The following is a 20,941-nucleotide window of genomic DNA, read 5'->3' as shown; positions in this document are numbered from 1 at the left end:
TCCTGCAAAGCTGCAAGGTGCTGGCAGGGTCTAGTTCCATTAGATGCTCTGACAGAAAGGGACCAGGACTGTTATTTCATGAGGTTATTTTCTGAGGAATACCAATGTCCTCCTAATAGTCATTCCGCTGAACTTAATGCAAGATTTCTTGACTGTTGTTTCAAGGATGTGAATGTAAATCACCAATGCCCAATATTAGGTGGTAGCCCATGAACAAACCTTATCTTCAGTGAAGGCTTCTCTCTGATGAGTGCTACTACATTAATTAACTCATTTACTTGTGCCTTACTTGTGCCATCAGAGTAACAGGGGTTACTGTCTAACTCTCCCAAATGGAATTTCAAAAAAGAGATACATAGTTATAAAAAGTTAGGTATTCTTAGGAGTTACTTATGGTATTTATCAGAAGAGTCAAAGGATTGGTTGTTGCTCAAGGGACCATGAGGTCAGTCCAATATTCTTAAAGATGAAACATTCTCTTCTGCATAAAACAACAGGTATTTGGATAGAATGTAAATGCTGTTATTTCAGCCTGTTCTTTCCAGTGGTAGATACACATTGGATACATTTACTGTGCTATATGGAGTTTTTCCCTTGGAAGTTAAGATAATACTGTAACCTTTAAAAGTGGATGAATTACTTCTCTGATAACTCTGGACCTGTCTGTGGCTTGTAGGGAAGTAGATTCATGGCTTGACCCTTTGGAGCATTCCTTGAGCTCTGATGTTGTTATGGTTGCTTTCTTCTCTAAAGGAAAAGTTCTTGCCTTTTTTCCTCTTAGAAATACTTCAGAGAAAATGCTGCCAACAGTAGTTGTCAGGTTATAGTTTGTTTCTGAGCTACCTGCTTCCTCAAATTTGAGAGCATTTAGCACTTTCTTGGGAGGGTGTTATTTAAAATTACTGTCTGTAAGCGTAATTGTCACCAGACTCACTTCTCTGTGGGTTTGGGAAAGTTACATTTTTGGAATACTATGCTCATCCACCAAACTGGGACAACAACCTTAGCATGGCTAAGGTGCTCTGCCATGTTAGTTCCCTTCTGGTCAGTCTAGCATGCCTGAGGGCTGAAGGCTGTGGTCCTCCTGGACAACTTTCCTTCCTCCTGTGTTACAATATACCTGAGGCACTGTTCAGAAGCACACATCCACTTGAAGCTGGTATCTCACCACAAATAAGGCACATGAACACTTTGTCAAATAAAGTAAACTTCTTGCTCAAAGTTACAGAAAAGGCTTGTTTAGGGCAAGAGAAGAGTGCTCCAAAGAGTTGGAGCAGGAAAGTCAACTAGGCAGGTGAGGGGCAGGGAAATGGAAGCTGGTCTGGTGCGACCACATGCTTTCCATGGCAAGAGTAGTGACTCTAAGGGGAGAGGGGACTGATGGGTACACCCAGCCACTTAGCATGCTGTTTCCGAGCCTTGCTTTCCTTCCTGGCTTACCCTAACTTCCTTGTTTCTCACTAGAACCGTATGGAGGAGAGCAAAGCTCTGTTTAAAACTATCATCACCTATCCCTGGTTTCTGAACTCCTCTGTGATTCTGTTCTTAAATAAGAAGGATCTTTTGGAAGAGAAAATCATGTACTCTCATCTAATTAGCTATTTCCCAGAATACACAGGTAAGTTATTCATTTGGGGGATGGTGCTTCCACACCGACCTTATAGACTTCTCCAGGATCAGTCTTTGGTCTTTCTGGGGGCCCCCTGACGGGGTCTCACTTGCCAATTCAAATTACAGTTCTCAATGCCCTGTTCATAGTTTTGCCTTAACATCTGCCACTGCAAAGGCCTGATTGCACATGCCAACTGACTTGGTGACTCCTATTGCTGGTCTGGCCCCACCTCAGGCACCTCACATAGAAAAAAACCTTCTGACCAGTACCACAGCCATTTGTGTGCCAGGCCCTTTCTGTTGCCCTGGCAACTCTTCAGAGCAGAAGTGGCTCTTTAGTCAGCTTTAGCCAGAAAACCTGATGCTTTGTGGGGTTACAGGGTAGTGTCATCTTAGGCACAAGATGGGTGTTGAAGTCTTCCATGTAGGCAGCTTGCTCAAGGCAAGACAGTTCTCACTCTTGCTAATCACTCCTGGTACAAGAGGTCTCAGTATACTCTTGATATTGATATTTGTGTTATTATTTCAGTATACCCCCTCTTTTCCTTTGATTAAATACTCTGGCACTTAGTGGTAGCATAGTTTAGGATTGACAAGCTTTAAAATCAACCTAGTAATACCAGATTTTGCACCACACCTCTGCCCCCCAGCCCACAGCTGCCTGTCTGTACAAATTGTATTACTTTAAAAGTGATTAGAACCAAACTAGGGCACTAGGCCAGTATTTTTAGACAAACCACTTTACAGTATAATTATTAGATATACCAGTAGACACTTTAAAAAGACCAAATACTGGGATAGGGAATGGCTTGGTAAAAACACCAGAACCCACAAGGCACACTTGTGAGGACTTGTAATCACAGAGGCAGGACAGGGAGACAGCAGATCCCTGGGATTTGCTGCCCACCTAGTTGAGTCTAGTTGGTGAACTGTAGGCCAATAAAAGACCTTGTCAATACAGGTGCATGACATTCCTGAGAGTAACATGACATTGTTCTCTGGTCACATGCATGTACACACACACACACACAGAGGGAAGTATTTTTAAAATATTAATTTATGGATTCATAATGAAATGTTAATTACCCCAGGTAAATTTTCCTTAGATGTAATATATTACAGAGGAAGATCCCAGTTAAGAACAAAAAAATTAAAAATGGTTTGTGAGCAGACATGACAGTAAGTATCTTTATTTTTCTCATGACCAGGACCAAAACAAGATGTCAAAGCTGCCAGGGACTTTATCCTGAAGCTGTATCAAGACCAGAATCCTGATAAAGAGAAAGTTATCTATTCTCACTTCACATGTGCTACAGACACCGAGAATATCCGCTTTGTGTTTGCTGCTGTCAAAGACACAATCCTACAGCTAAACCTACGGGAGTTCAACTTGGTGTAAATGGAGGGCCTACTGCTCCCAGACAGAGGGTGATCTGAGCTCGTTCTTCCCGATCTACAAGTGCTTCTGACCACCTGGACCAGGACCCAAGGACATTACATTGCCACAGGGACAGAGATGGGTAGTGCAATGTGAAAAAACTTTACCAACCCTTTTAAGTGTCTTTAATTCTTGATTGTCTAATTCTTTTCTAACGTTTGGCTGAAAGATTAGGTATAATTTTTGAGTGATTTCCCCTTATTTTTTAAACTAGTGCTCAACAGCTATTAAAAATCACATTAACAGAGGAACTTGTTAATTTACAAATCATGCCTTCAGACCTCTGAGATTCATTAGGTGACTAAAAACATCTTCATAGGCTTCATAATTCTAAAATAAATCTTTTAAGAAACATTTCTAACGTTTCTTCCCCTTAATGCTGAAGTATGACTTATGTAACATTTTACAAAACAACCAAAGACTTCTTTGTATGCCTTTTTTTGGGGTTATTTTTTATTTTAAAAACAGGGTCTTAAGTAGCCCAGGCTGGCTTCCAATTCAGCCATGTAATTGAGCATGGCCTTGGTCCTCCTGCCTGCATGTTCCATGCTCAGCTAGGATTTTTTTCTTTTCTGAGACAGGGCCTCACACATTCCATGCTGGTTTCAAACACACTCTGTGGCCAAGGATGACCTTGGACTTCTGATTCTCTTGTCTTCATATACACAAACTATGTAAGACAGTTCTCACACTGTTGCTAATCCCCACCATTAAGAGGTCACAAACAGCATGATTTCACATTGATATTAACAGGCTAGTAATGCTTGGATATATGTGTCACATGGTCAGTTTATGTGATGCTTGGGACAGAACCCAGAGCTTTGTGCACATTAGGCAACCTTCTGCCAATGGAGCTACACCCCCAGCCAAAGATTTCTTTCAAAAGCAGTTCATGTCAACTTTCTAAGCCAAATTAATATCATTCAAACATTAATTCTGCCATAGTTTGGTAAAACCAACTCTGACATGAGACGTGGACTTTAGATACTGCATGTGTGTGTGTCCTAATGCATATGGCCAAGACTTATAACTTATGGAATGGCTAAAGCATAACTTGTTTAACAGATGCTATGTAAACCTTGTCCAAGCTCTGCTGGCAATGACAAATGTGCTGTTTGAACTGTGTACGCTGTGCCTTTCTGGATACTAAGAATACACTATTCTACCCTGAACACCGGTGATGATGTGCTTCTTAGAGTTTGTGGCTGAGCTCGTGGCTGATGGTTCTGTTCAAAAGAGAAATGCTACAGTCCTAACAACTCAGCAGCTTTCCTGCTTCCTCCCTTTGAAACAGTCTTCACTCACCATGGTGAGCTGGAGCTCCATGGCTGGCTCCATAAATGGTGCAAGTCCTGATTCCCAGGAAGTAGAGTACTTCATACTTAAGAGCTTTGGTGGCTTTGCTTGGACTGCTTACCTGGAGTTATGTCTATACTTACTTAGATGGATCCACCTCTCACCAATCTTCAGAGGTCCCCAACACTTCAGCATTTACAACAGTGAGAAAGTGACATGTACCCAGTAGAAACTGTACTTTGAATTATGATCCTTTCTCAAGCTAGCAATTTTTGGCTTGGTACTCTCTTGAGATGATGGGCAGTTGTAAGCTGCAGCTCCCAGCCAGTCATACCATCATGAGGGGAAGCATTAACTTCTCTGTAGTGCTGCTGGACTGGAGGTTCCAGAGGGTCAGTAGACTACATGCATTTTCAGCTTCAGTGCTTTCAGTCAGTATGGGCTTACTTTGTTAATTCTCAGACTGGCTACATCTGTTACAGAACCACATGGCTTAGTTCCTAGAGCTGAAGAAAGCCATTCTTTCACCCAGTGACTGGACCCCCAGATTGTCAATGTGTTGGAACAACTGCGAGTATGAAAACCATTATACCAAAGTAGCATTATGTTTTAAAAGTCAGTCTTCACTCTAGGCATGAAGAACTGGACAAATGGCTGCTAAATCTTATTTGAAACAATTAGTCATCGAGACAAAGGAGGAGCTTTCCAAGATATTTAAAATGATACAGCCAGAATTCACTTTTGTGATCCCTATCACTTGCCATGGCTAACAGTGACCAACTGGGTCTCATTAACCTAAACTAATCTAAAAAGATGCATACCAACATAATCAGAACTAAGGCTGTCAAACAATGTGGAATTCTTTTTTCAAGTACTTTCTAGCACTGAGCTACTGACTATTTAGCTTTTAGCTGACACATAAGAAAATGATGTCTTTCAGGGCAAGAGAGTTGTGGAATAAATCAAATTTTGGTAACAAATACCCTTTTCCAGTTACAGCAAGGTCAAAGTCTTCACATCAGAGATAACTTAGTAATTTCTGTCAGTATGCATTTTGTTTGTAGATATTCTCCCTTAGCCCTTCTTTTAAAGTATACTTACCAAGCACTGAAGAAATTAGCCATCTGAAGTTGGTGGCCGAGTCCACCAGGTATCCATCAAGCTTTTAGTCAATGTTGAGTATGCTTGGCTAGAAGGCAAATGCAAAGTCAGGATGCTGATCTCTCGGAGTAAGTTATTAATCTAACAGTAATGAATCTGAGTATTAAATATGCAGATTTTAGACAGGCAGGAGAAGGCGAATGTTCCTGGTTCTACTCAATAACAACCAAACCAGATGGAAGACCAGAAAGCTTTATTGGACTCACATACGGTTAAACTAGGCAGTCATCTTACTTAGCATTCGATCCAAATATCCCCTTCAAGAAATACTGTTTCAAGTGTTAGTCTGAATTTCCAATAAAGTTTTAGAAAGAAAAAGACTACGATAAGTTTTAAGAATAAGAATCACACTAGAAATGTCTGTGTTAATAAGACTATATCAAAATACACAAAACTAAGGCAGCCACTGTGTAACAGGTAATTAGGTAATGGAATACTAGGAATAAAAAAGTGAAGGAAATACAAACGCAGTGAAGAAATAGACACTTAAAAACTGTAATAACCAACAGTCATGTTTGCACCAAATAATAAAAAAAAAGAAGTGCAGGCTATTTAGTCAATATGAAAATAGTTAAGACACTAGTCTGGACATTTGATAAAAATTACAATTTCAAACCTATGAAGAGAAAGTATTTTTAAAGTATACCTTCCCTGGCAATTTTGTTAACTGTAATACACTTGTATACAGAGATGACCATTTAAAAATTTATATACGAATAAGTCTCAAATATAATCTACAATTATTGGTGGACATGAGTGTACTAGCATTGACATTTAGAACATTCTATTATAAATGATAGTATATTGATTTTGAAATGTTTTTCTGCCCAAATACTGGCGATTTTGAATAGTCAATTAATCAACAGTGGTATGGAGACATCCTAGGAAACACTGAGGCTTGCATCATGCTCTGCTTTAGGCAATACTTCTAATCATTAGACATTTTTATTTTAACAGTCTTGTCACAAAGTTTCACTAGAAGAAAACACTGATATCACACAAATGTGTTCAGTGACAGAGACTCTAAATCAAGCCAATTTGATATAGATCACAGTAAGTGTTAAACTACAACTCAAATTTATATTTGTATAAATAACTCAATTTTGAAAAAATATTTTATTGACCTATAAAATCTGAAGTTAAGATTTCTTATGTATCAAGCTTTGGGTAACCCAAATTTTCCTTTAAAGAATGCTATAATGCCTAAAAAGAAAAAAAAATCAAGAACCCATAATGTTAACATAAAAATATTTTAAATGATACATTATTTTACAAGAAAGGCAATAAGGTAGAAGAGGTTCCAATCGAACAAACATTCATGGGGTTTCTGAGTAAGATGCAGCCCCTTCAACTTTAGCAAGGCAGCCCCTCCTGGGTCAGTGGGGAAGTCATGCAAGTGGGTATAATGCTCACATCTCCATGCCACATAGAACAGACCATAAGGAACACAGTTTATCCAATTAACGTAAACTCGGTAGGTTAGCATTAACAGTAAGGTATAAACTTAAACAATACATTAGGATGATCAGGCAGAGTGTTCCTTTCTAGATGGAGGAGTGATACACGATTCTATGGAGCACCAAGGAAATCAGACTGATGAGTCCATATTCAATCTGGTATAAGAAATGCAAGTCTTTTTCCTTTTCTATTTGGGTCCTATGGGAATGCAGACATGCAGTGTTTTTAATTAAAGGGTACTGATATTTATATGGTACCCTCAGCAAGTGAGTGCTCTGGTTCTACAATAATGTCTCCTACAGAGCTAGCTACCCATTGTCAGGATTTTTTGCTACCTGCATGATAAGCCAGACAGAACGCAAATGGGAATAAGATGCCCTGTAGCTAGGGGGCTCTCCCACAGCCTGTGAGAGTTAATTTTCTATGTCTTATCGGGTTCTACTAATCTCCTGTGAGGAAAGGGAAGTAAAGACACTTCATATACTAGAATAAGAGCCTTTTGACTTGCCACTCTAAAGATGACTGCTTGCTCCCAATCTGCTTTTCCTTACCAACTCAAGTCATCCTATTCCCAGAGAGGAGAGCACAGTTCCAACAGTTACCAGATGGCCCATGCTGCCTCCCTAGACTTTCAGGCAATTTATTCATTTTTTTTAAATCTAACACTACAAAGTGGTATATTCCACTTTATGTTATAAACGAAGAGTATTTGTTCTTATGTGTTCTCTGCTCATGTACTTCTTTACATTCCGATTTTGAAATATGGTTGTCTTTAGCTATTAAACTGATTTCACGACCCACTGCTTAAGATCTATAATTTGAGAAACATTGCCACTGAGGATTTCAATTGCATCAGAGACACAGAAAAGCCCCCAAAGCAAAGGCCTGCAGCACAGGCAGATCTGAGCACTCCAGGCACCTATTCTATAAACATATATGGCTTATGCTTTCTGTGCTTCTGGCTCAGTCTTTTTAATGCAGAGGCCTATGCAGGGGAGCAATTGGCACATGGCGAAGAATCAACCAACAGGGCGAGAACAAACTACAGGACATTCAGTGCTGAGTAATTTGTTTTTTTAAATCAAGGCAGCATTGGACACCACTGTGTGGGATGCTTCTAAGTGATTAGATACTAGCATAGTGACACTCACTGGGATACTACTGCTACTGCACATTATCTGAAAAGAAGGAGACAATCATGAGAGAGATCATGGAAAACCCCAAGATACCAGATGCTAGAGGACACACACACACACACACACACACACACACACACACCAAGCCTGAACACTGTGATTCCAGGATGATTTTTCTTAAAACATTCTGGATTCTGAAAAAGACTAATGAATCAAATATATATCTGTAAATTAGAAGACGTTAAGCTAATGCCTCATTGAATGGTTAGTGTTCCTAGTTTTCACTGTTCAGACAGATGATCTAAAACAATGTGTGTCATTCTACTGCATAGTCTGAGAGAGTCATGGGTACAGGATTTATAAAGATCAAGAGCTATGTCTTGGGCTTCACTGATACAGGAACAAGGAGGATAGGCACACAAGGTATGTATGTGGACGAGTAATAAAGTCCATCCTGCTGGCCGACAGAAGATACAGAACTGCTATGCTATGACCTTTGTATTTTACCATGGCATACCAGGGGAGTTATGGATATACTTTTTCTGAGCTCATGAAAGAAATCATCAATGAGGAATTTAACTCTCAGCAGTGACTGGGATGCAAGGAAAGCAACATTCCAGATGAGGAGATGATACCAATCTTCACAGGTTTACTCTGCAAACTTGGAAGGGCTCAGCAACAGAGAAAACGTGTACCTTACCTTGAAGAAAGGTCATCTTCAGGATGCACAAGGACAACAATCTGAGATGTGTCGTCTTTTGATCCAATTTATGTTAGCAGCGAAAGCATTCTGGGGATGCTTCCAGTAGCGCTGTTTTCTATGCAATGGCATAGTAACAACAGCAGGGTTGGGCAGCAACACGGCAGCTGCAACCTGGCATGCTATTCATTACAGCTTTTACAGTAAAGCAAGGGCTTGGTAAGCCTGCAGATTAAATACCCATTGACCAAACAGACTTTCAACACCAGTTTATAACAAGTTGGTAACACATACAATATATATTAAACACTGTGTGTTATTCAATAACCGATTAAGACATTCTATTTATCATTCACAATTGGATAGTTCATTAACTTTAAGTAGTCCATTACCAGTAAAGAGCAATGACCTTGAGCAAAACCCAAAAGGGCGAAGCCTGCAGTCTTAGTTTTCTATTATGGTAGAGCTCAGAATTTTTGTAGTGACAAGCCTATATGTTTAAACAAGTATTTTTCCTCGCCTGGATAACAACCTTAACCTAAAGCAACAGGGTAGCTGACTGGTTAGATTTGAGGGTTCGCACTGTAACTCAAGAAAGGGCTCTTCGTTCTAGAGCATAATTCATTATAGCTAAGATGGTGTTCATTTTGTTTTATTTGTATTTTTAAATTCCTGTTCCCAGTAAACAGAAAGTAAACATTATTAAGGCTTTACATTTTTACTTTGAAAATAACTGTCTGTTAAACAAACAACTGGGTAAATCCGTGGAGTTCTCCTGAGGAAGTATTTCTAAGGCTAAAAGGAACCAAAGGGGTCTTTACTTTTGGGGGTTGTAAAGCCTTTCTTTAGTCTATGACCCAAGGGGTATTGTGTCCAATCTTAAAAAAGATTGTTTCTCACAGTTATACTATGTGTGTTTGTATAACCTAAATAATTCGTTTAAAAAAATAAGGAAAATACCAAAATATTTATTTGTAAAAAGAACTTCATGATTCTGCAGAAATGACCAGTCTTGTCACTACTGAGGCAGTGCTTACTGTGCTCACTCTCCATCACACTTCCGGAGAGGAAGCAGGCATGCAGGAAGTCTAAAGCGGTAACTGGGGAAAGTACGTTCTGCTTGACCAGACTGTGAACAATCTCTCTAGCACTACTGAGGAGATCCTGGAGTAAACACTTCATTTTATAAAATATTAAGAATCATAACCAGATGCATGATTCAGATTAGGAAACTGAATGGACCATCTGCATTTTAATCACAGAGCTGTTTACCCGATTGATTCTGTTTGTTTGTTTGTTTTTTTTAAAGCATCTAAAACCACAGGATCCCTGAAATGACTCTTCTTCTCCATAGGAGTTAGGAGCTCCAGAACTGTAGTAGCAGATTTCCATGCCTCTGCAAAGCATTCCCTCTTCACAGTCTTGGGGATGGTTCTCTTGCTTCTTCTAGCTTTGTAAGGATCCACTGTAGGGCAGAAGTAAAGTAACAGTTACTGATTTTCAATTAATTTGCGATGAAACAAAATACAATGAATGGAAATCTAAAAGTCATCATAAAGTTTAGACATAAACTGAAAATCAATAGTTAACCTACATACTGTAGAAGAGGACAAGGACCCAGCCCATATTCTCTAATATTTCTATAAAGTCCTTGGAACTGCCCTCACAAGAGAGAAGGAAATCGGGTAAGACCAGACCACTTGCTTATTAAGTAAGTAAACAAAAAGACACTAAAGAAGGAATGCAGGAGTTGTCCATACTACACTGTGTCTCAACTTCAAGAAACTCAGCATGGAAAGAAGTTCCCACTCAGTGACAAGAGAGTCAATTAAGAACAAGTCTTAGACTTCAAACCCAGCCATGTCAGAGCAAAACTCTGAAGTGCCACGGTCATCAGTGCAAGGCTAACTCCTGGTCAATAGTACAGTGGAGCTATGTTAGGTAGCTGATTACAATGACCACGACTTCCCCAGGTTAGTAGCAGAGCACTAACAAGGAAGATACTGTATGTTGGAGAACAGAATACAGGCTGGAAAAGGCTTGGCCATGACAGACTTAGCACTCAGCAGAAATTCAAGTTCCACATGGGCTACATTAAGATGGCATCTATGAATAATTATATAGAATAGAAATGGATTAAGTACTCCAACTAAGAGACAATGGGAATGACTGGATTAGAAACCCATACAAACACAAACCCAACTCTAATATGTGATTTATAAGAATGGATTCATCTCTGAGGACATATTTAACCACTTACCATTGTATTTTAACAAACAAGAACAAACCAAACTCCAAATTTGAAGGAAAGAGTAAGAATCAAAACAGAATAAATGAAGGGAGACAAAAAAAAATCAGTGAAGTCCTTGTTCTTTGAAAAAATAAACACATTAGACAAAGTTCTTGTCTAGAATAAAAAAGAGTCAGAACCAGAAATGACATTACACAATGATACCAGACACACAAAGTCCGTTAGAGGTTATTATAAATAGCTATGTGCTATAAATGGTAATCAAGGAGATATAAACAAATTCTAGATATATTCACCTTACGAAGACTGAGTCACATACATCCACAAACCCAGAAAACATAGCTCAATAAAAATGAATGAAATCAAATCAGTAACAAAGTCAGCATACCCTGCCCTCTGTACCAGGTCACATGTGTAATACTGCTTCAGTGTTGTATTCCTGTTTCTTGGTAATTCATTCCCCCTTCCTAGGATTAGCATGCCAATAATATCTTTAATCACAACATCTTGATAGAAATTGCACAGCCTGTGCTATCGGGTCCAAGGATGTGAACAATTAGGGTCGAGAAGTAACAAGTGAACTGGTAGATAGTCATATTCAATGGAGAATGTAGCAAGAAGCCAGGAGGTCAGTCTTTGCTCTGATTCTGGGCACACTGATGAGGTGGAAGGCCTAGTGACCTTCAAGTGAGTTCCCGCACACATTACATTGCTGTGTCAAGCAGTCTCTTCACTACAATTAATGTGACATCAGTTCATAGACTTTCTTCTAACTGTCACAATCCCCAAAGGATCATAGTACTTTTCAGTTCAGACCATTCCCATTTCAAGGAAACGGAGGTTTAACTGGCTTCCCTTAGCTGTTCTAGCAAGCAAGAGAGGAAATACTGAAACCTAGCTTTTCTGACTACAGGCCTGGCCTTGCTGCCTGGGCATAACCAATGGTTTCTTACTTTTTCTGTACATCACTGTCACTGCACAGTAATGAAACTAACAATGTGGGGATTTTGCTGGCTTGTAAAACCTCCAGTATTAGAGCGAGCATTTAAAAGAAGAGCATGCGGAAACCTGGGACTTCAGCTCTTCAGAGGCTAAAGCAGGAGAACTGTGGGGTCTACAATATCCTAGACTATACAGTGAGGTCCTGTCCCACAAACAAACAAACAAACAAACAAACAAACCACAAAACAAAAAAACCAAACCCCAATACCAAAACTCCAAAACACTTAAGAGGAGCAATTTGATTTGAAAAGCCAGGGAAGTGCTGGATATACTGGAAAGTGAAGGAGATACCATTTAGTTTTATGTACTAAGGCTATTAAAACAAAAGCCCTAAACAAAATTCACCTGCTGTGAAAAATAATTCACTTATATGGCTTCAAATTGAGATGCTTCTATGTAGCTTAAATAAAAGATTAATTATATTTACCCTAGCATCTTCTGGAGTCTTGAAGTTAACTATTTTTCCAAATTCTTTGGCATGGAATACAGACTTCACTCGTTCCTAGAAACAGAATTCATAGAACAGAATTCATAATTTTAAAAGAAAATCCAGTTGTAGAAACACAGTGGAGAAATGCCTTTTCTCCTTTACAGATGCTTACAATGTAAAGGAAAGCCATTCCACAACAAAGCAGCATTCATAAAAGACAGATCAAAGAGAGTTTCAATGTGCTGCTTTAAACACATAAGTATACAAAAATGTCCATTCTACATACATACCTTTGCTTCAATGCGCAATCTTCTCCCATGGACAATGAATGGCTCTTTGGTGAATTCATCAAAAGTGTACTGCCACTCACAGGTAAGCTGTCCAAATGTTCCCTTTGTTACGAACAACACACCACTAGGAGAAGGAGAAGAAATAATTTACTTTGAGAACTGAGGAACCTAAGTCAATAATATGAAAGATTTGCATTTGTTTATTTTTATATTTTGCAAGCACACACGGAACATTACCTAGACAAACTGTAAGTCATGCTAAAAGCTTATTTTTCAAAAAACTTTTATGTGTGTAGTCCTGAGTGTATGTATGTACACGTGCACACAGAGGCCTGAAGAGGTCACTGGATCACCCTGGAACTGGAGTTACAGGTGAATGTGTACCACTCATATAGGTCCTAAGAACCAAACTTGCATCTTCTGCAGTGGCACAAATGTCATCCTTAACTGCTGAGACATTTCTACAGCTTCACAAACAATTTTAATTTAATTTACGGCTTATGTATGCTTAATTTATTATGCTTAATGGTAAAATGCTTGCCTAAAGAGTCAACATACTGAAAATCCTTGGGGTTTTCCAGAGAAAACCAAGCCCTATCACTGTCAAAACTCAGAGAAAAATTTTTTTAAAAAAAGTATAACATTTTAGGCTGCACATTTAAATCATTTCTTGATCCACTTTGGGAGAGAAATTAGAAACATGCATTTCATCTATGATTCTACTTAACACTTCCCTCAAAGGACATTCTCCCACAGTTGTACTTTATAGTTGAGAGATCAATTTTAAGTTGATAGCACACACTTGCAGAAACTTATTTAGGAAACAGCTGAGGGAGAAACCAGTCAGGCTCTTGCTTCAGTCTTCTACTCAGTTATGTACATCAGTCTGAGATGCTGAAACCACCCTGTGGTCTTCCGGGTACAGCCCTTCTGAAAAATGTCATACTTGTTCACAAAATGTTCTATTCCCACTGGTACATCCAGTAATGAGAAAAAAAAATCTATATATTCTTATGAAGAGATACCATCAAGACTGTGGGTATCATCTAGAATAAAGTGAGTAGTATTAGAGGATAAAGTCTACCTGTCCGGTCAGTTATACATAACTTCTGTACCCTGTGAAGTGGCTGACAAAAATATAAACTACCTTCTAATTTTGTTTACGAATGACTGTATTCATCTGCAGGCACACACAGAGCAGAACATGAGCACCTGTCACTCACAGCAATTATATTAGAGAAGAAAAAGAAGTTACCGTCTTGTTATCATGAACATATCTGTTTTATTGATCATGACATGGGTAAAATACTTGTATTTTGCAAATCTTCCATTTTCCATGACCTATAAAAAATAAGAAAACTAAAATATTCCATTTTATGATTCTCAAAAAAAAAATTTCTTAAGGTTTCTTAAGGAAGCAAATCATTAACATACTTAACACATTAAGTACACCAAAACTGAATTATATATGCATAAATTATTGCTTGTTTCCTTTGTAAAGGTATTTATCAAAATGCTTTGAGATTACACAAATACAGCAATGGAAATCTTTTAGTAGCCGCCTTTTAGAAGATGTTAGTTTACAGGTTCAACCTCAATCTAAGGTATTACAGTATCTCTTACTACATTTATATATAAACATTTAAGTACATATATTTAAATGTAGAAATTACTAAGAAACAGACAGGTGTCCATCTGTTTTCCATGCATGATTTTCTTCACCAGTCTAAGAACTGGTTTAAAAAATATGAAGCAGAATTTCTAGACAAACCTAAAGCCTACCAACAATGTACAAATTCATGATCAAGACTGTTAAAATACTGTAATATCATCTGCTAACAATCCTTTGCTCCAGAAAATACAAATATAACCATATATATAGTTGTTATTTGTTTCAACATCATTTGTTTAGAATTCAAGTACCTTGGCTATTTAAAATACAAATTAGGCCAGACTAATGTTTTAAAGGCAAGCAATGTATTTGTAACTAAAAATACTCAAAAAGATGCATATTAAGAATTTAGGAGCAATGCAGTAATCCCAAGAGGTTATAAATTAATATTGTAGAAAATTGGGTCCCATGCAGCTACATTAAATTAAAAAAACATTTAGTTTAGAAAAAAGCTGTAACTTCCTAAACATCTTGGTACAAAAGACTAAGAAGAGTTTCCTCTTTATTGGCAAAGGAAAGAAACAAAATGTCAGGAAGCTGGGTGAGGCCTAGAAGTAACTGGCATGCAAGTTTTAAACTCTGAAATTATAATATTATAGAAAATATCTTTATTCTCTACTTCAGTATGTAGAGCAGTTAAACGCCAAGTGAAAAAGGGACACAGCCACAGATTGAGAAGAAATTGCTAGGGATTATCAGATAGTTTATAAGTTATGTAAGTAAATTTGAAAACTTAGGTGAAATAAACAGATATAAACTAAGAGAAAACCACATTAAATTTTACAGAGGAAGGGTAGAAATTATTTTCAGATAGCAATATATCTGAAAAACCTAGTAACTCATTTCAAAATGGAAGGAATGAACCCTTCATAGTGGTAAGGAAAAGATAATTTATTCTTGCTTTATAAATAATATGCACAGCCTTCATGATAAAGCTACAAAACTCCAAGATCCAGTTTGACTTCAAACTGCAGGCTGACATCAAACTCCCAATCCTCCTGCCTTGGTGTTGCAGATGCAGATGTGCACCACCAAGCAGCGGAACAGCTTTTACTGATGAAAAAAAAAAAAAAAAAGGAAAATGCATGTGTTACTCTTAGGTGAATGTTATTTGTTTTGGGGCCCCCCATGCACTGGTGAATTTTCCTTCCTTTCCTCATTCTTCCTCTGCTCCTGTTCTCTGGACTTGGGGAGAGAACTGACAGCAGCAGAAGTGGTTATCTTTTTAACTTTGCACACTTCAATGTGATTTTATTTGAGATAAATAAGCTTATAAACATGTTCTCTATGCTTTTATGGCCAAATTCTGAAACCAAAAATATAAATTTACACCACTACTATAAAAGTCAAAAGTCTATACATCCCCTTAGTAAATAATAACTTTCAAATCACATAAAAGCCAATGTTTAACTCTCAGTACCTAGCTTCTATGTCACTATCAAGACAGGTTATTGTAGTTGAATCTTTCATTGCTTTTCACTTTAGACCAATTCTAAGATGTGCCTGGTTAAATTAAACCAACTTCAATAGTCACAACAGTATCTGGTATAAGTAAGCTACAAATTTTGTACACATATAATTGGTGCAATATTCTCTGTAATTCATCCTCCATTTTGTATGCAACACTGGAAAAATAAATGGACATTCTGGTCATAGCACATTATGGAACACAATAAACTGTGTCCCTGTTATTACAGTCGATATGTTTTAATAAACAAAGACAGTCACTGTGCAGCATAGCTTTGCAGATGTCTCTACCATCAACACATAAACTGAGTAAGAACAGCACAGGCAGAGTCTAAAACTTTGAAACTAAGGTGGCAGAAGCAAGGAGAGAAAGTGACAGGTGACCAGCTATGTCACAGTTTAGAAATGGACTTTTGCTCACAATTTCCTGGTTCATTATTTGACTATGCAAATATATTCTCTATGAAGATCCATGCTTTTCTAAATACCATCAAAAGCCCCACAGACTTTGACATGAATGTCACTGTTTACCTAACACAATCTTTCCTTTATATATGAAGACACTGAGAAGCAGGTGTCTCATGCTCCACAGTTGTGTAGTAAGGTTACAGTGAAATGACTGAGTTGGGATTAGTTGCAAACATAGCTCAGAACACTGGCTTTCTGCACTTTCAATGCACATTTTCCACTATGTCACGGTACCTCTCATAGTCTCAGCGACATTTTTCCTATGCTACCTTAAAAATGTCTTTGGTAATCCTGGTGGATCCCAGTCATGAAGGCAGTCTGAAGCAACTGAAGTTAGGTGAATATTTTAGAACAGAAGTCAAAAATCCTATACTTGTTTATTGCAAACAGATGCTAGTTTTGAAATTTTCCATCACAAAAATTTCAGATATCATGTAGAAATAAAAGACTGAGTACAACAGAAGTTAGACATCAATAGGTCCAGGATTTAGATAAAAGGTTTGGCTGAAGTACAAGGACTTTACAACAACTGGTACCTTAGGGCATATGTAGTATAGTGCTGAATGAAAAACAATTTTGCCCTATTTATTAATAGTATATATCAATTACTTATGATTTTCTAAGAGAAAGAGGAACAAAACTAAAACTGCATTCACTATGTACGTCAGAATTTGAAGGTAAGAAGTCACATGGTTTTTGGTAAAAAGTTCCTGTCTGAATTTAGAAAAAAGACATTTCTATGGTACTTTATTAAATATAAATGAGTAAATCTACATCCAATTAAAATATGATCAAAATTCATTACTCTCATAGAACAGTGTTTCATAATGGGATGGGTTTGTGTTTTGTTTTTTAAATATAGCAACACGTGAGCCAGGAATGGTGGCACATGCCTTTAATTCCAACACTTGGGAACATGGGAAGCAGATTTCTGTTTGAGGCCAGCCAGGTCTACACAGTAGAGTTCCAGGTAAGCAAGTTACACAGAGTTACACAGAGAGACCCTGCCTCAAAAACATAAATAAATGAATAAATAATAAAGATAGTAAGATGTAGAATTAAAATTAAAGGGATCCAGGTGGTGCACATCTGTAATCTAGGACTAAACAGGATGACACAGGACACCGTGGGTTTCCTCACAAGTTCCAGGTCAGCCTCTACTACACAGCAAGACTGTCTCAGGAAAGACAGCAGATTAAGGGAGATGAAGGAACAGGGAGAAAGATAGGCAAATGAATGTTGTGCTCAAAAGAATCTTATCTTTAGAGAAAATATTATAATTATTATGAATTTAGGGCTTTAGATAAAAGTCTTACTAAGTGACCTTAATTTGAAACTTAAATCCATGATAAAAAAGGAATGTTATCAACCAAGTTTTGTAATGAACCACGGTAATATACAAAGACTTCAAAGCTCAGTGCTTTATTACACAATGAAAAGACAAGTCAGTCAAAATGTCCAATTGTAACGCTTTTTCATGAGTTATCCTGTCAGCTGAAGCATAGCATAGGTTATGGTGACAGCTTAGGTAAAGAAAGCTGAGTACAACCCTTTTACATACAAACAAGCAGAAAAGTTAAATCTTTTTTTTTTTTTTTTTTGGTTTTTCGAGACAAGGTTTCTCTGTATAGCCCTGGCTGTCCTGGAACTCACTCTGTAGACCAGGCTGGCATCGAACTCAGAAATCCGCCTGCCTCTGCCTCCCAAGTGCTGGGGTTAAAGGGGTGCGCCACCACCAACCAGCAAGTTAAATCTCAAGAGATGTGAACTGTTATCAGCTATACAGCCAAAAGACAGACAGGAGAAAGCAAAGAATTATGCTTATGAAGTAGCTAAATGCACTGCTCCTGGCTGACTATCAGCTCACCTAATGCATTCTAGAAGCACAGCCCATGCATGAAAAATAATGAAGTACAGAGTTACGAGAATTTCATCAAAGTGCTTCAAGCTAGACAGCTATTCATTAGTATTTATTTATCCTTTTTATACAGACTTGACATAACAACGTATTTCCTTTACAATACTGTATAATTAGAAACAGTCCATAGGAGGTTATTGCTTCTATTTTAAACAATTAGTATGTAGAAATTATCATGGTATTTTAACTATTCCACTAACCTTGAAAGGAAAGAAAAAAGATGAGATTTAATGATGCTTTTATCCTGGCAAAGAGGAGACAAATGAGGAATACATAATTAACTAATGGTGGCCAAGAGCTAGTAAAGATTGGCATTCATCTGGAATAATAAACATACAATAGAGTTCTTATTAGGCACACTAATAATCACATCCACTATCTTGCTTGTTTTAATCCTAGCAACAATATCAAGACAACTACAATTATCCATTTTGCAGTGTGGAACAGAGATCAAACAGGCATAACAAAATATTAAGAAGTTAATAAACAGAAAGGTTAAACATAAATTAAGGTTTATTTGGCTCAAGAGCCAAGCTCTGACTAGAAGGGCTTACTGTATCTCAACTAATCATTTTAAATATCAAAATGAATTAGCACAGCATTACAGCTGACCTCTGTATTTGTGGTTTCAGCACCCAATCATCCTTGGAATCCTAAGTATTTTTTAAAAATTGTAACTGTAATCAATGATAAACAAATGTTTTTCATCAATGTTCCTGAGGAATATGATAACTATTTACATCGCACTTACATGGAATTTGAAATTATAAGTCATCTGTAGATGATTTAAAATACATGAGAATATACTTATGCTCTATGTAAATACTATGCCACTGCATATTCATCAAGAGATTTAGGCGTCTTGGAGGCTCCTGGAACCAATCCTCTTTTGCACTGAGGGATGACTATATGTATTTTATAGAATATTATGGCAGATGCTGTGGAATCCCACTTTGGTAATTTGCTGAGATAATATATTTAAATAATCTAAGAGCTTCCAAGTTCATGAAGTCATTCCCTGAGATCATTCTCTCTTTGTGTTTTGTGTCTGAATTCCTACAGTCTTTAGAGCTTTGCATTTTAGTGAACAGGATGAGACTGAAGAATGTTATATGTTACAGAGATAGCCTCTATCATGGCATACACTTAATCGCTATCACTTGAATAATTAAGCCTATGAGGGATAATCAAAGTTTTGACTACTGTGTTAAGCACTATAACCTGATATTCTTCCAAAAAGAACCAAACAACAAGAAAAAACCTCAAAAACAAAAACCCTCAAAAACTCAAAACCAAAACAAAAAACCAAAAAAACCAAAAAAATAAAAACTCCCTAAAATACAAGTAGCAGGGATTCAACAGACAAACGAATACACAGTATTAAAACTGTATACTGCTTTACAGTTTCATATGAACCATGACTCCAAGGCAGGTCCAGAAAAATCAATTATACATATATAACATCTTTTTTTGTTTAGGCAGTTTTAAAATACAGAGTAGCCCAGCAACTTACTCCAGAAAAGTTAATTTCACAAGAAATATCCAGTCTGCAATACTGTAACTGCCCTAGAGATCTCTAACAACTGTTACTTCTTCAGACTTGAGGTGCCACAGACATATCTAAGTGTATGTTTCTCTACAGTACGTTCCAAAGAGTTCTGTATGATGGAAGATTGTTATATAATCAATTAGAATTACCATAAGTGACGAAGATACCAATATCCTTTGAATCTTATAGACTCAACTGAGAAACAAAAAATGGCATTTCTCTTCACATAAGACAGGTGAATAAAGAGCCCCACAATCAATTTTATATAAAAATTACTTCATTTAACAAACCAAAACTACCTTTCATAAAACTAGTTGGTACTCTGACAACTAGTGTGGTAGATCTCTCTGTTCTCAATGAGCTTCCCTCATGTACAGACCTGTCTATTTACAGAAACTACAAGCAGACTTCTAGGAAATAAACAGAGGAATCATGGGCCTGGACTCAGAATTTTGCACATTTAGCTTAATCAGGGCTAAATATTTTCTAAATTAGTACTAACAATAGTGTTTAAGCATATGTACAGATATATAAAGTCCATCTATCTCCTTGGTTAAAAAAAAAGGGCAAAGTTGAAATGGAACCTACCTGAGCTTAACATTTAAGGGTTTAAACATGTTAATATGTACTGAATTTCTATTATAATATGTGGACCTATTCTTGTTATATTTATAAGTGTAACATGTAACAAATGTAGTGGTAACAAATTAAAAAAAAAGACTTAGAAGTCAAATAGTATTATTATATTTACTGTATTTAAAAAGGTAATAAATTTTCAGTTAAAATGAATGGAAACTCCCCTAAGCAGAGCCATCACTTCAAACGAAGATACAATTAACTTCAAAGTTTTCTTAATAAAGTACTTTTCACACAACAGAAGATAGTTCTAGGTATTGGTCTACCCACTGAAAACAAATGTAGTGGGACTTTCACCAGCACCTGGTGTGACAAGAGTCGGCTAGAGTAGCAATCAAAATTGCATCCAAGCTAGACAGTGCCCTTCCCATAAGCTCTGCTTTCTCAGAGATATTACACCTTCTAATTGGCATACATATACATATACATATACATATACATATACATATACATATACA

The 20,941-nt window shown here is 37.3% G+C and overlaps 2 protein-coding genes across 2 annotated transcripts in view; one reads left to right on the top strand and one right to left on the bottom strand.

Moving 5' to 3' along the window:
* The window catches only part of Gna14 (G protein subunit alpha 14), a 158,577-nt gene extending 154,356 nt beyond the window's left edge, over window positions 1-4,221 (top strand). Inside the window, exons 6-7 of the mRNA XM_028770068.1 lie at window positions 1,465-1,618; window positions 2,820-4,221. Of these exons, the coding sequence (XP_028625901.1) occupies window positions 1,465-1,618; window positions 2,820-3,010 (345 nt within the window). The 3' untranslated portion in view covers window positions 3,011-4,221. The remainder of the gene's footprint in view (window positions 1-1,464; window positions 1,619-2,819) is intronic.
* A 4,833-nt stretch (window positions 4,222-9,054) lies between these two features.
* The window catches only part of Vps13a (vacuolar protein sorting 13 homolog A), a 195,495-nt gene continuing 183,608 nt past the window's right edge, over window positions 9,055-20,941 (bottom strand). The window contains exons 69-72 of the mRNA XM_028770191.1: window positions 14,029-14,114; window positions 12,774-12,897; window positions 12,481-12,555; window positions 9,055-10,265 (exon numbers count right to left, since the gene is read on the bottom strand). Coding sequence (XP_028626024.1) covers window positions 10,215-10,265; window positions 12,481-12,555; window positions 12,774-12,897; window positions 14,029-14,114 — 336 coding nt within the window. The 3' untranslated portion in view covers window positions 9,055-10,214. The remainder of the gene's footprint in view (window positions 10,266-12,480; window positions 12,556-12,773; window positions 12,898-14,028; window positions 14,115-20,941) is intronic.

The sequence above is a fragment of the Grammomys surdaster genome, unplaced genomic scaffold, assembly GCF_004785775.1.
Source record: "Grammomys surdaster isolate TR1022 unplaced genomic scaffold, NIH_TR_1.0 198, whole genome shotgun sequence".
Taxonomy (NCBI): domain Eukaryota; kingdom Metazoa; phylum Chordata; class Mammalia; order Rodentia; family Muridae; genus Grammomys; species Grammomys surdaster.
This window is presented reverse-complemented; position numbering and strand designations above follow the sequence as displayed.